The sequence below is a fragment of the Anabrus simplex genome, chromosome 11, assembly GCF_040414725.1.
Source record: "Anabrus simplex isolate iqAnaSimp1 chromosome 11, ASM4041472v1, whole genome shotgun sequence".
Lineage (NCBI taxonomy): Eukaryota > Metazoa > Arthropoda > Insecta > Orthoptera > Tettigoniidae > Anabrus > Anabrus simplex.
The window spans coordinates 95,937,889-95,951,645 of record NC_090275.1 but is presented as its reverse complement, the minus strand read 5'-3'; the positions used below and the strand labels follow the sequence as shown (position 1 = coordinate 95,951,645).

The following is a 13,757-nucleotide window of genomic DNA, read 5'->3' as shown; positions in this document are numbered from 1 at the left end:
GGAGATGTAGTGATACACTCATTCGTCACCAGGTGGCTCGCTGTATGCTGGCACAGCGCACCAAGCGGGAGCTGATGACAACATTGAGCTCCAATTAAGATGTTCTATCACACCGTCTGTACGTAAGAAGTATCAGAGAGGACATCAGGCGAATGTGGTAGAAGAAATAAACAGAAACTAATAAAATAAAATGCAACGAAAGACACCAGGATAGAATAGAACAGTCTGATGTCCTCTCTGACACTTCTCACGCACAGACGATGTGATAGAATATCTTAATTGGAGCTTATGTTGTCGTCAGCTCCCGCTTGAGCACTGTGCCAGCATACAGTGACCCACCTCATGACGAATGAGGATACCACTATAGCTCCAACGGCAAACATTCTTAAATTAAAACCCTCATTATTGTAGAAGATTCAGGGCAAAGTTCTCTCACCTTGTTTTCTTGACACAGCATCATAAGCCCATGACTACAGTGTGGGCCATGAAAGCATCGATGTTAACATAGATTATATTTCTTATAACTAGGGACCTGAAAAATTTACATATATTTGTTTCAAAATTAGCATCTATTTTTTTTTCCAAAATTAGCATCTATTTACAAAGTTAAAATAATGGCATGGTATTATTAATTTTAATGATTCCAAGTTTATGAAGTGCAATTATTGTCCTTTGTTCATACACAGTACAAATTCATTGTTCAAACAAAAGCATTGTCAGTACTTCGGCATTGCTTTTTTTTTTTTTTTTTTTTTTTTCTCTCCACCATCTGTCTGTAACCACTGTGTTGTAATGGGACAACACGCGCTCGCGATCTACATTGTTTGTTGGGGTTCACAACAACTCAAGACAGTATTTAGCAAATATGCTGAACTCACACTGAACTGCAGTTAATGCAAGCATGACATCACATTTTTCACTTTCTTTCATCTGGGTTTGAATTGGATGTTTCAGAGAACAGTAACCAGACCAGATATCATTTCGTGAGAGATCTGTTACTCCAAACAATTTCTCAAGCTCATTTAATTTATCAGTGTTATTCAAAATTATATTTTTTGGATACAAAGCTTGAGAAATTGACACAAAATGCGTGTGGTTGGGGTCTTTAGCTTTCAATGTGGCTAGCTTGCACTGTGGAGAATGAGCAGCTTTGACAAATGTGTCTCTACATGCAGCCTGCTCTAGAGGAGTGAGCTAAATCAAAGCATCATTAGTTGCCGCAGAAAAATTCACCTCAGAAATGAAGATAAAACTGGCGTCAAGGTTATGCAGTTTGGGGTAAAGGAGATGAGTGGTAGGATACAGAGACCCTTCAAGTTCAGTAAGGAGGTCGACCAATCCAGCTGCATGATCTGTGACAAAAACCATGTGGGAGTGAAGCCTATTCACTTCTCAGTCACTCAGATCAGTCAGGTACTTAATACCACAGTTGTTGATGTCTTTCATACTTAAAATAGGTACAGATTTTTAATGTTCCACCTTCTCAATACTAAAAATCATTTGATGTTTACAAAAACATTACAATGATATTAACAGGTACTAGTTTCGGTCCACTGTGGACCATCATCAGCCTAGCCGAAGTACAAAAGCAAAAGACATAGTCATAAAATAGAATGAAGTAATGTGGAGAAATGAGAGAGGATCTAAAAGGATGGGATGGTGGTAGTATGGCATACAAAAGTGAAAAACCGTATACATGAATTATGATAAATGTAGCAAAGATGTGTTAACATTGACAAATAAAATCTTTGTGATGTCACATAAAATCTTCTGATGAGAAAGTCTTTGGTTGACGGTACTCCTGTATTGCACAATTAAAGTTATATCTGGTATATATGAAGTCTTATGTTTCTGGAAAGTTCTGGATGTGAGTTCCACATTAGCGTAGAGGGGAAATTGTCCGATGAGATCAGTATAAAATTAAAAGTTGACAGAGTTGGGCATGTTCTATGGTGGAATGAAAACTTGCTGTGTTAAACAGAAGTAGTCTCAATTCAATCGGAACCCAATGAACCTTGCACTATGTGGAACAAACTTGCTGTATTGAATGCAACACAGCAAGTTTTCATTCCACCATAGAACATGCCCAACTCTGTCAACTTTTAATTTTATACTGGTCTCATCGGACAATTTCCCCTCTACGCTAATGTGGAACTCACATCCAGAACTTTCCAGAAACATAGGACTTGGTATATACCAGATATAACTTTAATTGTGCAACACAGGAGTACCGTCAACCAAAGACTTTCTCATCAGAACATTTTATGTGACATCACAAAGATTTTATTTGTCAATGTTAACGCATCTTTGCTACATTTATCATAATTCATGTATACGGTTTTTCACTTTTGTATGCCATTCCACCACCATCCCATCCTTTTAGATCCTCTCTCATTTCTCCACATTACTTCATTCTATTTTATGACTATGTCATTTGCTTTTGTACTTCGGCTAGGCTGATGATGGTCCACAGTGGACCGAAACTAGTACCTGTTAATATCAATGTAATGTTTTTGTAAACATAAGGTGGAACATTAAAAATTTGTATCTATTTTAAGTATAGTCTTAACTCAATACGGAACCTAACCATGAAGTTTATTACTTTGTATGATGTCTTTCACGTCAGACATCTTGAAAAAATGTAACAACATCAGTAAAGTAAACACTCAAATAAAAGTCAGCCTGAAATCAGCTATTCCATCGGGTTATGACAGGTGTAGGAAAAAGCTTTGCTTCCTTTGAAGCACCCTACTTTGATAAGAATTGTAGTAAATAATTATATTTTCGCTTTCTTGTGTTAAAAAATGCGGACTTTACCATCGCAACTACATGATTTAAATCCGTCATCACTGCTACCCAACTATTGCCAACCAAGCTGATCTTATGTGCCCAGCACTGTACATGCATTAATTGATCCCCTTATGACCACACTTAATGTTTCATAACACCGGGTCATGTACGGGGCACTATCATCAACAAACACTTTAACTGCATCATTTGGTACACTATAACTGCGCAGAGCTTCTAAAACAGCATAAGAGCAGTTTGTAGCATTTCCTGCATCAAGATAGTTCACAGAAACAACGTGCAGCTCTTCTTTTTGATCCAGCTGGGAGTTGGAATATGATGACAAAAACGCAACGGCCCATTCTATCTGTAGTTTCATCACAGAGTATGTTGATGTTCTTCCTCACTAGAGCCTCTGCTGTTCTTTTCTGGTGGTCAGATGCAACTTCTAGAAAGGAAGAAAGACAAATGATAACAAAATAATTTAAAATTACTGGATCAGTTGGGTACAGGTAAGATAGTTCGATATGGAAATCGCACTCAGATTCAGTATCCTTCAATTTTGCGCGTGGTTTCGATCGTAATAGCCTACCTAAACCGTACCCGATCAATGAAATAGAAACTTACCCGGTAAATATACTTCACGTAGAATTCTCACACATGGCAGCTCTTCATTTGAAAACTCAGTAATCCAGGCTCTTAGCTCTTTGATTTCCAGCTTTTCCAGAGGTATATTTGCTTTGGCAAATAATCAACCATGCGTTTCGAGAAGTAATCTCTGGAAATTTTTCGTCGTTTACAACTATCTGTGTAAGCACACAAGATAGCTTTCTTTGAGACGTACTAGCAGCAGGGATTGAACTTTTGTTATCGCGTCGCTTACCCACTTGTTTATCAGATTTAACATGTTTCACAATGCTATCTTTTTTTCCTATCCAACTCGGCAGTTACAATACTTGCAAAACAATGTCGCTGAATCTGTGGCATATAAACCATCCTTTGCATATTGCTGAGCCCATTCGTGTGCAGTTTTTGTCGTGCGCCCCATAACCTAAATGATCGCTCCACTTTCTACTCTTCAATAGTTTCAGTTTTGAACAACAGAAAAACAACGCTGCATCTATCTCATTATTTCCGTGACACTCTATTTACATTTCGATAATAATCGATACAGATCTTATTCCCCTTGCTATTCCCATTGTAAATATCGATTAAAGTAGCAAGCAGCAATCGATCGGCTACGTTTCTTCATCTATCGGAACGGTCGAAAGATTTATGCATCATATTTTGAGTATTTTTGACGGTTTTGCCGAAATATATTGTTTTTGCCAGTAAAATAGCACATTTTCGCAGAATTTGCACCAAAATCGCATATTCATACTAATTTTGCATTTTGGGTCAAAATTCACATTTTTGTCGCACTTTTATTTATGCATAAAAATGATTTTATTCCACATTAGAATTACCATAGGCTTGGATTCAGTACAAGATTCAAAAATTCGCATTTATCGCAAATGCAATTTTTTTAGGTCCCTACTTATAACTCAGTATGGTAAATGTCTATTCTCGGCATTATTTAATGTGTCTCGTTTGCACAACCTGTTTACAGCTAAAAGAGAAACGTGTCCTATGTCCCGAACACATGTCTCGTCATCTTTCTGCTTTAGCTTTATGCCAAGCTGTCACTTCCCACGACTTTCACTATGCCACCACTCCCCTCCGACATCAGCAGCTAAAGCTCTGCCACCAATAGTGCTCACTCGCCTGTGTTTTGATCAGAGAAAATGCGTATGTTGGTGACACTACTGTATTCTAACTTTTTTTACATACGAATAAACTGCATTTAACGAAAATTAATGTGTATAACACCGAATTACGTACGGTATACAGGGGCGTTCTTATAAACCCAGACCAAACGCATGGAGTTTGTACTCTGCGCTATGGCAGCTTCCTCAGCCGAACTTATATCATGCGGATGTATACAATCTTATATGAAATCTTACATTATAAAAGATGCTGAAAGTGTCGTCCTTCCTGGGTTATACAGGCATTGTATCCGGTAATCACATTCTGGCTGACGCAAGTGAGTTCTGTCACTGTAATGTTTCTGATTTCATTCGTAATATCTTCTTTCTTTCTTTCTTTCTTTCTTTCTTTCTTTCTTTCTTTCACTTCCTCCAATGTGTGAGGATTTGTTTGATACACTTTTTCTTTCAGTTTAGCCCACAAGTAGAAATCACACACTGTTAGATCTGGAGAACGAGGGGGAAATAGACCAGCACTGATCACTCTGTCTGCAAACACTTCCGGGATTGTAAGAACGGAATCTTCTGCTGTATGAGCAGGGGCTGAATCTTGTTGAAACCACCACCCACGTGATTTTTCTTCTTCCATTAACCGATGGAGGTACGGCGTCAAAATGTCATCTTGTTACCTCTCTGCATTTACTGTCTTCGCAAGAAAAATAGGCCCAGTTATTTGTCTTGCAATAACAGCACACCAAACACCAATCTTCCTATCATAATGAAGAACTTCATAAACACCATTATGATTTTCTGCACACCAATAGTGAGAGTTCTGACTGTTCACACGACCACTAAGATGAAACCAGAACTTTTACATATGAAAATACGGTGTTGCAATGATAACTGTTTCACCATGTTAACAGCTTGGATTCAGACTGGCAACTCATGCTTGGCAGGTCGAACACATGCAGGCTGCTTGCAAGGTCAAGAACTATGCGCACGCCTCCCATACTGCAGCTGCCGTAGCCCAGAGTACAAACACGTGCATTCGGTCTGGGTTTATAAGAGAGACCCTGTAAATGGGTGACGTACAGAGGTGGTTTAATTAATATGATTTGAGTTACATTTTGCCGGGCCCTACAGAAATTTCCGTACGAAACAGTTATGCAGAACAAAGTTACTTGTAAACCAGTCTCAACCTTATTGAGACCTTATTTATCAGTCTTGAATGATACTTGGAAAATGATGTTTGGCGGCACTTTTCTTCTGTTGGCAGTGATGGCATCCATTATGATGCACCTTGTTTCTCAGCTCTTGATGTCATCTATACTAATATTATAAAGAGAAATTTTGTGAGTTTGTATGTGGAGAGTAATCTCTGCAACTGCTAAACCAATTTCAGTAAGTGCTATTAGAAATCTAATTTCTTCCATATTATAGGCTGAAACATTGATTACTTCTAGTTAATTGCCTAAGGATTCTTGCACATCAAAACCCATGATCTTACTGCTTGAACCTTTCCAGGAGAAAATTCAACATCATCAAACGTCAGAATGAAGTCTGCACTGCTTTCCAAGACACACTTTTAAACCAACTGAAATGTGATCAATAAAACAAACCATTAACATTCGGACATGGATGCCCGAAGAGAGAAACCCTTAGATACGTCTTGGGACAATGTGGCCTTGGAATGCTGCTGCAAAATGCTCGCCAAGATGTTGAATCAGAGTGGACCAGATTAAGAAACGCCATCAGAGTGTCTTCAGAGAAGGGTATTGGCTATGATGCAAGGAAGAGAAAAGACTGGTTCAATGATGATAACGATTCTGAGTCTCATCATTGCTAAAAGGGATGCCTACTGTCTCTTGCTCAGGATCTGTCATCCATAGAGAAGAAAGTACATTATCAAGAGCTCAAGCAAAAATGTCAGACTGAAATAAGAATAATCAAAAACAACCGGTGGCAACAGAAGTTTTAAAGAACTCCAAAATCTATCTGATGCCAGAAACCTACAGAACTTTTTGCTGGAATAAAAGATATGTATGCCTTTGTTGGTGAGATGTAGTGATTACAGTGCACTATGTCTTCTGGTATGGGCTATATCAAATTTGTTACTTTCATTGACCTGTCTCAGACTCTTTGACAATATGAGAGTGACTGAGGTATGAGTGATGCTAGTAATACCATTGCTTATGCAGCCAGTCCCTGTTATGAATGGTGTGAAGTTATGGCTCATAGGGTCGGTTGGTGCATGCATTTCAGTGGGCTTGGCAGACTGATATAAAATAGCAGCGGCTGGTTCGGTGAGGAAAGCAATGGGAAACTACCTCACTCCTCATTTCCTTAGTACGCCTCTTCAGTGACGCCTAAGCTATTTATGACAGCTGTTGGTGGAGCTGCAGAGGATCAAACCAGCCTTCGGGCTGAATACCCAACATACAACATACATGGACTTGTTACTTCTTCATAGGGCACCCTGATAGCTGCCGACAATACTACCATTTTCACTGACAGGTCTTGAACCACTAGAAGGAACACTTCAGCTTGCTCTTAAACCACAGTTCTTCTGCTGCTGAAGACTTCCTCCAATGTGTGCCACAACATCCTCCACAACCTTTTCAGGAATTTAGAGAGCCTCTTGATAATCTAAAACCAAGAAAGTCTCCTGGACCTGACAACATTCCTCTTGAGCTCATCCAAAGTTGAGGCTTACCTCTGAAAATCAGGCTTTTCTCCGTAATGCTTGTAATATGGGAATTCTTGAAGAATTCCACCATTGCCACAATCTTAAAAAAAAAAAAAAAAGGCGATCAAAGTATATGTGGTAATTACTGTAGCATATCCCTGCTCTTCATACCTGGTAAAATATTTCCCCCCTGTGGGTGGGGGTGGTAGAACAATACCCATAGTATCCCCTGCCTGTTGTAAGAGGCAACTAAATGGGGTCCCAGAGGCTCTTAATTTGGGAGCGTCGGTTGGCAACCACGGGGGCCTTAGCTGAGTCCTGGCATTGATTCCAATTACTTGTACCAAGCTCCTCACTTTCATATATCCTATCCGACCGCACTTGGTCAACGCTTGTTCTTTTCCAACCCCAACGGTATTGGGGCACTCAAGGCCTAGGGAGTCTTTCATTTTCATGCCCTTCATGGCCCTTGTCTTTCTTTGGCCGATGCCTTCATTTTTTGAAGTGTCGTTTCCCCTCCATTTTTCCTCTCTGATTAGTGTTATATAGAGGATGGTTGCCTAGTTATACTTCCTCTTAAAAACAATAATTACCGCCCACCACCTGGTAAAATATCTGCTAGAATTCTATTGAATCATCATTTTAACTTCAGAAATTTTAAAATTTCTCCAAAATCTTTCTCCGTTCTCCCCCAGACTGCCCAGAACTGCAACTCCCTGCAAGTAACTCTGCATGTGACAACGCCATTGGTGCAATCAGACCGCTAGACTGTGAATTTAAATCCTCATGTACCCACCTTAACCTGTTATCTCCTACTGAATTAAGCGGGGACGTATGCGATGTTGGGTCAAAAGTGCGATTTTTTTAAAACAGTGTTGTTATTTAGTTAGATAGGTTGACAATATATTCCCAAAGTTTCGTGATGATATTCAGCCTACAAGTGTGTCAAAAGTAATATTTTGTTTCAACGTGCATAAGGCCACGCCCCTTTCGTGATAGTCATCATGACATAAACTGAAATAATTTGTCCATTTGGACGGGCAAAAGTTGAGATAATTCTTACTGCGCAATCAAGAAGGCTGCGACAACTTCCGCTGTATTGCTGCATGTGCATAGCCCACTTCCGCTGTAAACAGAGTTGCAAATTATTGTTGTTTCCAGATTATAAACCAATTTCTGAAGTGAGCGGAGTAAGTGAGTGAGTTTTATTACTTTTGCGGGTTTCTTTGCCTTTTATAATGCCTAGATTTAGTCTGCGAGTTTTTAGAAAAGTGAAGAAGTTCCGCATTTTATGAATTTGAAAGGAAAATACAAACGTTGTGTGCCAGGCACCAACTCATGGCTCTGAAAATTCACCTGTGAACAATGGTAGTGCATCAAAGAAGAAACTTGGATCTCATATATCCTCAGAAGACAGCACGGGACGTAAAGCAACTAGTGGTTACAGATTTATAGATTTAGGAATTCTGAGCAGTGTCATATCTTCTTCTTGTGCAAGTGCTGTTTGTGGAAAAACATCACTGAAACTCTTTGACAGTGAAGACAATATCAGTGTAGTATGCAAATTACATCTATTTTGTGAGAACTGTCAGACTGATATACCATTTTTTTTACATCTACCTCACACAATAAGGTTTTTGAAGCAAATTTGAGGTTATGCTATGCCATGAGATGCATTGGGGTGGGGAAGGAAGGCACAAATTTGTTGTGTGGTTTGATGAACATGCCACCACCATCAAGCAGGTTCACTACCCTCAACAATCACATTCTTGGTGCCCTAGAAATAGAAAGTAAAGAGAGTATGGCTGATGCTGCTAGAGAAGTAGTTATCTTGAACAGGGAACTTGTAAATAATGATTGTCCTGCTACTGATCTGGCTGTTTCTTGTGGTGGTACTTGGATGAAGCGTGGCCACACCTCCCTTCACTGTATCACCTTTGTAATAAGCATAGTTACTGGAAAAATTCTTGATCTTCAGGTAATGAGTAAATACTGCAGTGCATGTGCCTTGAGGAAACCATCTGAAGATAAGGTGGAAGAAGAAAGGTGGTTGGAGAAACATAAAAAATGTTTTGTGCCCGAAACCATTCAGGTACGAGCGGTGGAATGGAACCTGCTGGTACGAAACTAATTTTTCATCGGAACCAGACACTTCACAATGTAAAATACACAAGGTATTTAGGAGATGGAGATTCCTCTTCTTTCAAATCTGTATTTGAAAGTGAACCTTATGGTTCAGATGCTCCAATCAAAAAACTTGAGTGTGTAGGGCACATTCAGAAAAGGATGGGTGGTAGACTGCTGAAATTAAAGCATGAACTGAAAGGCAAAATGCTTCAAGACGGGAAACCACTTGGAGGCTTACACAGGCTCACAGATAAAGACATACACAGTCTGCAGGTTTACTATGGAAAGGCCATAAGAGACAGTGTTGGAGATGTCAAAGCCATGCAAAAAGCAGTGTGGACAATATTTTTTCACAAGCTCTCTACTGATGAACATGCAATACATACTCTTTGCAGCATAACCTGGTGCAAATATAAACAAGCACAGGCAGAAGGAAGATCATATAAACATAAACACAATCTTCCTGAAGCTGTAATGAATGCCATCAAGCCCACATTCCGGATTCTAGCACAACCAGATCTGTTAAAAAAATGCACCCATGGCAAAACTCAAAACGCAAATGAGAGTTACAACCAGTTAATATGGAAAAGGTGTCCAAAAACAACATTTGCTGCTTCTGATGTTAAAATTGCTGCATATGATGCATGTTTGGTGTTCAGTGATGGAAATAACGGAAGAATCAAGGTCCTTGAAAGGTTTGGTCTTGATGCTGGTGCTTACACGCGGACAATTCTGGGAAAGATAGACGACCAACGCATTGCTGCTTCAAAACTACCAGGGGAAATGCTCATCAAAGAGTCCAGGCAAATGAAACAGGTGAAAAGGAGAGGTTTAGAAGAGTCACAAGAAGAAGAGGAATATGGTTATGGCGAGCATTAGTTGTTTGTTTCTGGTAAATAGCATTTCAAATTTTCTTTCTTCATTTCCTGTAAATTACATATTGCAACATATACAGAATATTTTCTCCTAAACTAATAGGGCTATTCTACTGTAATTTGGTACAGTTATTGCAAATAACTAGGTCTACAATACCCTCAGACAGTTTTTTCCTAAATAAATTTGGAAAGAAATTATGCATTTATATATACCTATAAAAGAGGTCAATATTTTTTTCTAGAATTGAAAATATAATTTATAAAAAACAAAAACATTCTGACTAATTCTGTTCGAGAGAATTTTTCAACTGCTTTCTTACAGTCTATATACAAAAGTTCAAGTTCATAGCAAAGACAGTTTTTGAGTGAATGTTCCTTACATCATGACAAAATTTTCAGATTTTGAATTTTCAGAATTTGAAAAATATTAAATATTATCTTTTCATATTGGTGGAAAACATTCCTCTGACACCTATTTATGTGTATACAAAGTTTGGTAAAGCTAACTCTAAAATGCCCTGAGTTATAATAAAAATGCTGTTATACTGTAATATTGCATATGTCCCCCCTTAACAAAATCTACAGTGATCTGCTTTCAAAAAGAACTGCAGAGACATGAGTTTGAAATCTGGAAGAGGAAAGGGAGTGGCATTGTTCACGGAAAGCAACAAATGGATATCCAATAAGACGGATCGCATGAATGCGAATGTTGTCGAAATTAAAGCTATTTCTGGAAGGTCTCAAAATGGTACCCCATGCAGACATGGATGCCCGAAGAGAGAAACCCTTGGGTATGTCTTGGGACGATGTGGTCATGAAATGCTGCTGCAAAATGCTCGCCATCATATTGTACAATGTAAGATTGCTGCAGCTCTAATGGTTGGGAAGTTGTTGAGAAATGCTCCTGTGTTGCTGAGAATGAATCAACACAATGTGTTGACATTCTAGCCTACAATACCAAAACTAGGCAGGGGTTTATTATTGATCCTACAATTTGCTTTGAACAAGGTTGTGGTAAGCCTCATGATGTGGACAATGGAAAGAAGATAGTCCCACCATTCCATACTTCAATGAGAAGTTAAATCTGGCTGACATCGAAGTGTTGGTATCTTACTGGGGATGCGGGAAACTATTCCAAAATTGTGTGAGGAATTTAGGAAGCATTTTGGCTTATCCAGTAATGTAAGAGATGAAATTGTACTATTTGTATTGAAAAAGCCATGCCAAATTTTGGACCACCCTTTTAGTGTACGTTAACTGTAGCATAGCTATAAATTGTATTCCAAGACATCCCCAATGCACGAAACTAACTTAAAACGCCTACAAGAACAAGCAGAAAAAATTGGGTTACAAATTTCTTTTGAAGAAACAAAATTTATGACAGACGTCAAAACTGCCCCATCTGAACTCCAAATTGGCTCCAACCACATCTCTTGAGTCAAAGAATTTAAATATTTAGGTGAATGGATTACTGAAAATTGAAATGAAAAGAAATCTATTGAATTGTGACTTCAGGAAATGGAGACTGCATTTCTGTTAACAAAGAATACAACAAAAAAAGTCTCTCCTGGAACTGCAAAATCCGTGACTATACTACAGCAACCAAACCCGAAGCTCTCTATGCGTCAGAAACTATGTCTCCAACACAAAACACTAAAAGGACAATTAGAAGTGAATGAACGTAAAATAATGCGAAAAATCCTAGGACTGAGAATCAAAGATTGAGTACATTTTACCAAACCAAATTGCGAATTATATAACAGAATCTCCAGAATTAGACACAATGCGCATGGGAATACAGTTGCGTGGGGCACTTAGAAAGAATGACTCAGACTGACTCATAGAATTTTACACATTCTTAAAAAATTAAACCAATAGATCAAATAGGTACAGACAGACAGAGAAAGGCCTGAAGGAATTAGGATCACCAAATCTACTGGACCGAGATAAAATCAGAAAAATCGCACTTGCATGGGGCTTTGAGGATGACAAGAGAATGACTAACAACATGTATGGTCTCTGCAATGAAAACACACCCATGCACTATGTATGAAAGAATACTGGGCTAAAAGGAAAAAACCAACAAATATTAATTCCCCGTGGTCCTAAGTGACCCGTTCTTGAAGAAGAAGAAGAAGAAGAAGAAGAAGAAGAAGAAGAAGAAGAAGAAGAAGAAGAAGTAGTAGTAGTAGTAGTTCATACATAAACCTTTATAAGTTTTGCCTTGTTTTAATGGCAGCCTGTAAATACAGGAGGTTGTTCTTTAATAAATGGAAATATATATATATATATATATATATATATATATATATATATATATATATTGTACACCATTCTTTAACAAACATATATGGCTACCTTCCTCGGAAGGTGGTATTTCTAATTTTTTTTAAAAAAAGTTGAAAATTTGTAACATAATGTATTCCAATCACGTCTTTCCTTCCCAGGTTTCAGCACCAGGTGTTGGGAAACTATGTAAACGAACAGTTTAAAATTCCGTCTTGTGTAACATGGCATATTGTTGTCTAACCATCCCTTTTTGAACACTAGCTTACTTTAAACATGTAGCATATCTGTTAAATGTTGGTGTGTGTGTTGTTTTTAATTTAATTTTTTTATTATAAGGTTTGTCATAGTTTTGAAATGGTTTGTTTTGCTGATCACATTTCAGATAAAGCAGTTCCTGCCAATAAGTGCTGTGGCATGTATGACATTTAGAAGACTGGGCATTTTTTTACCACCTTTGACGGAGCAGTAAATGTCTCTGTACCTAGTGAAACTTGAAAATTGTGAAGTATTTTTGTATGTATTATTGAAGTATGTTCCTTGTCAAGATGAAATCTATGTACCTTTCTTAAAATCACAAAGTGTTTTTATTGTACAAAGTTTTGTTTGTGAAAATATATATTTTATTGTCAGTTTACTTAAATGAAGATATTTTTTCTATTGACATGCTTTGAGTAATGTTTTGTCTTGTGAAATTGATTATTCAGGTACCAACTGTGTATCTAATATATTTTTAGTTAGTAAAAGCAAAATGATTGGAGTTGGGATTGAATTTCTGTTTGTTAAAAAAAACTACTTTCTGGAACATTCTTCTGCTGTTGCTGATTGAAGACAACACAGACTATTAACGAGCAAGTAGTCTTGTATGTCTACTGTCTAATATTTTTTTAAAAATGTATTTTCTTAACCACTTCTCACCTATTCTGAGCGTATTATAGTGGGTTCGAACCCCATGTCGGCAGCCCTGAAGATGGTTTTTTGTGGTTTCCCATTTTCACACCAGGCAAATGCTGGGACTGAGTCTCTTCCTTCCCAGTCCTAGCCCTTTCCTGTCCCATCATCGCCATAAGACCTATCTGTGTTGGTGCAACGTAAAGCAAAAAATATTCTAGAATTTGAGTGTTTCCTTGTTGACTCCATCAGTCATTCATTTTCATGATTCTCTTCCTTGTGTAGAGGTAAGAGTTAGTAATATTGCCTTGGCAGAACAATGTCTTTGTTTTACTAAAAGAATATAAGGTATAGTAACAG

The 13,757-nt window shown here is 38.1% G+C and overlaps 1 protein-coding gene across 1 annotated transcript in view; it reads left to right on the top strand.

Moving 5' to 3' along the window:
- LOC136883062 (persulfide dioxygenase ETHE1, mitochondrial) overlaps nt 1–13,149 on the top strand; it is a 98,111-nt gene extending 84,962 nt beyond the window's left edge. Inside the window, exon 6 of the mRNA XM_067155210.2 lies at nt 12,892–13,149. Coding sequence (XP_067011311.2) covers nt 12,892–12,938 — 47 coding nt within the window. The 3' untranslated portion in view covers nt 12,939–13,149. The remainder of the gene's footprint in view (nt 1–12,891) is intronic.
- Nucleotides 13,150–13,757: the final 608 nt, after the last annotated feature.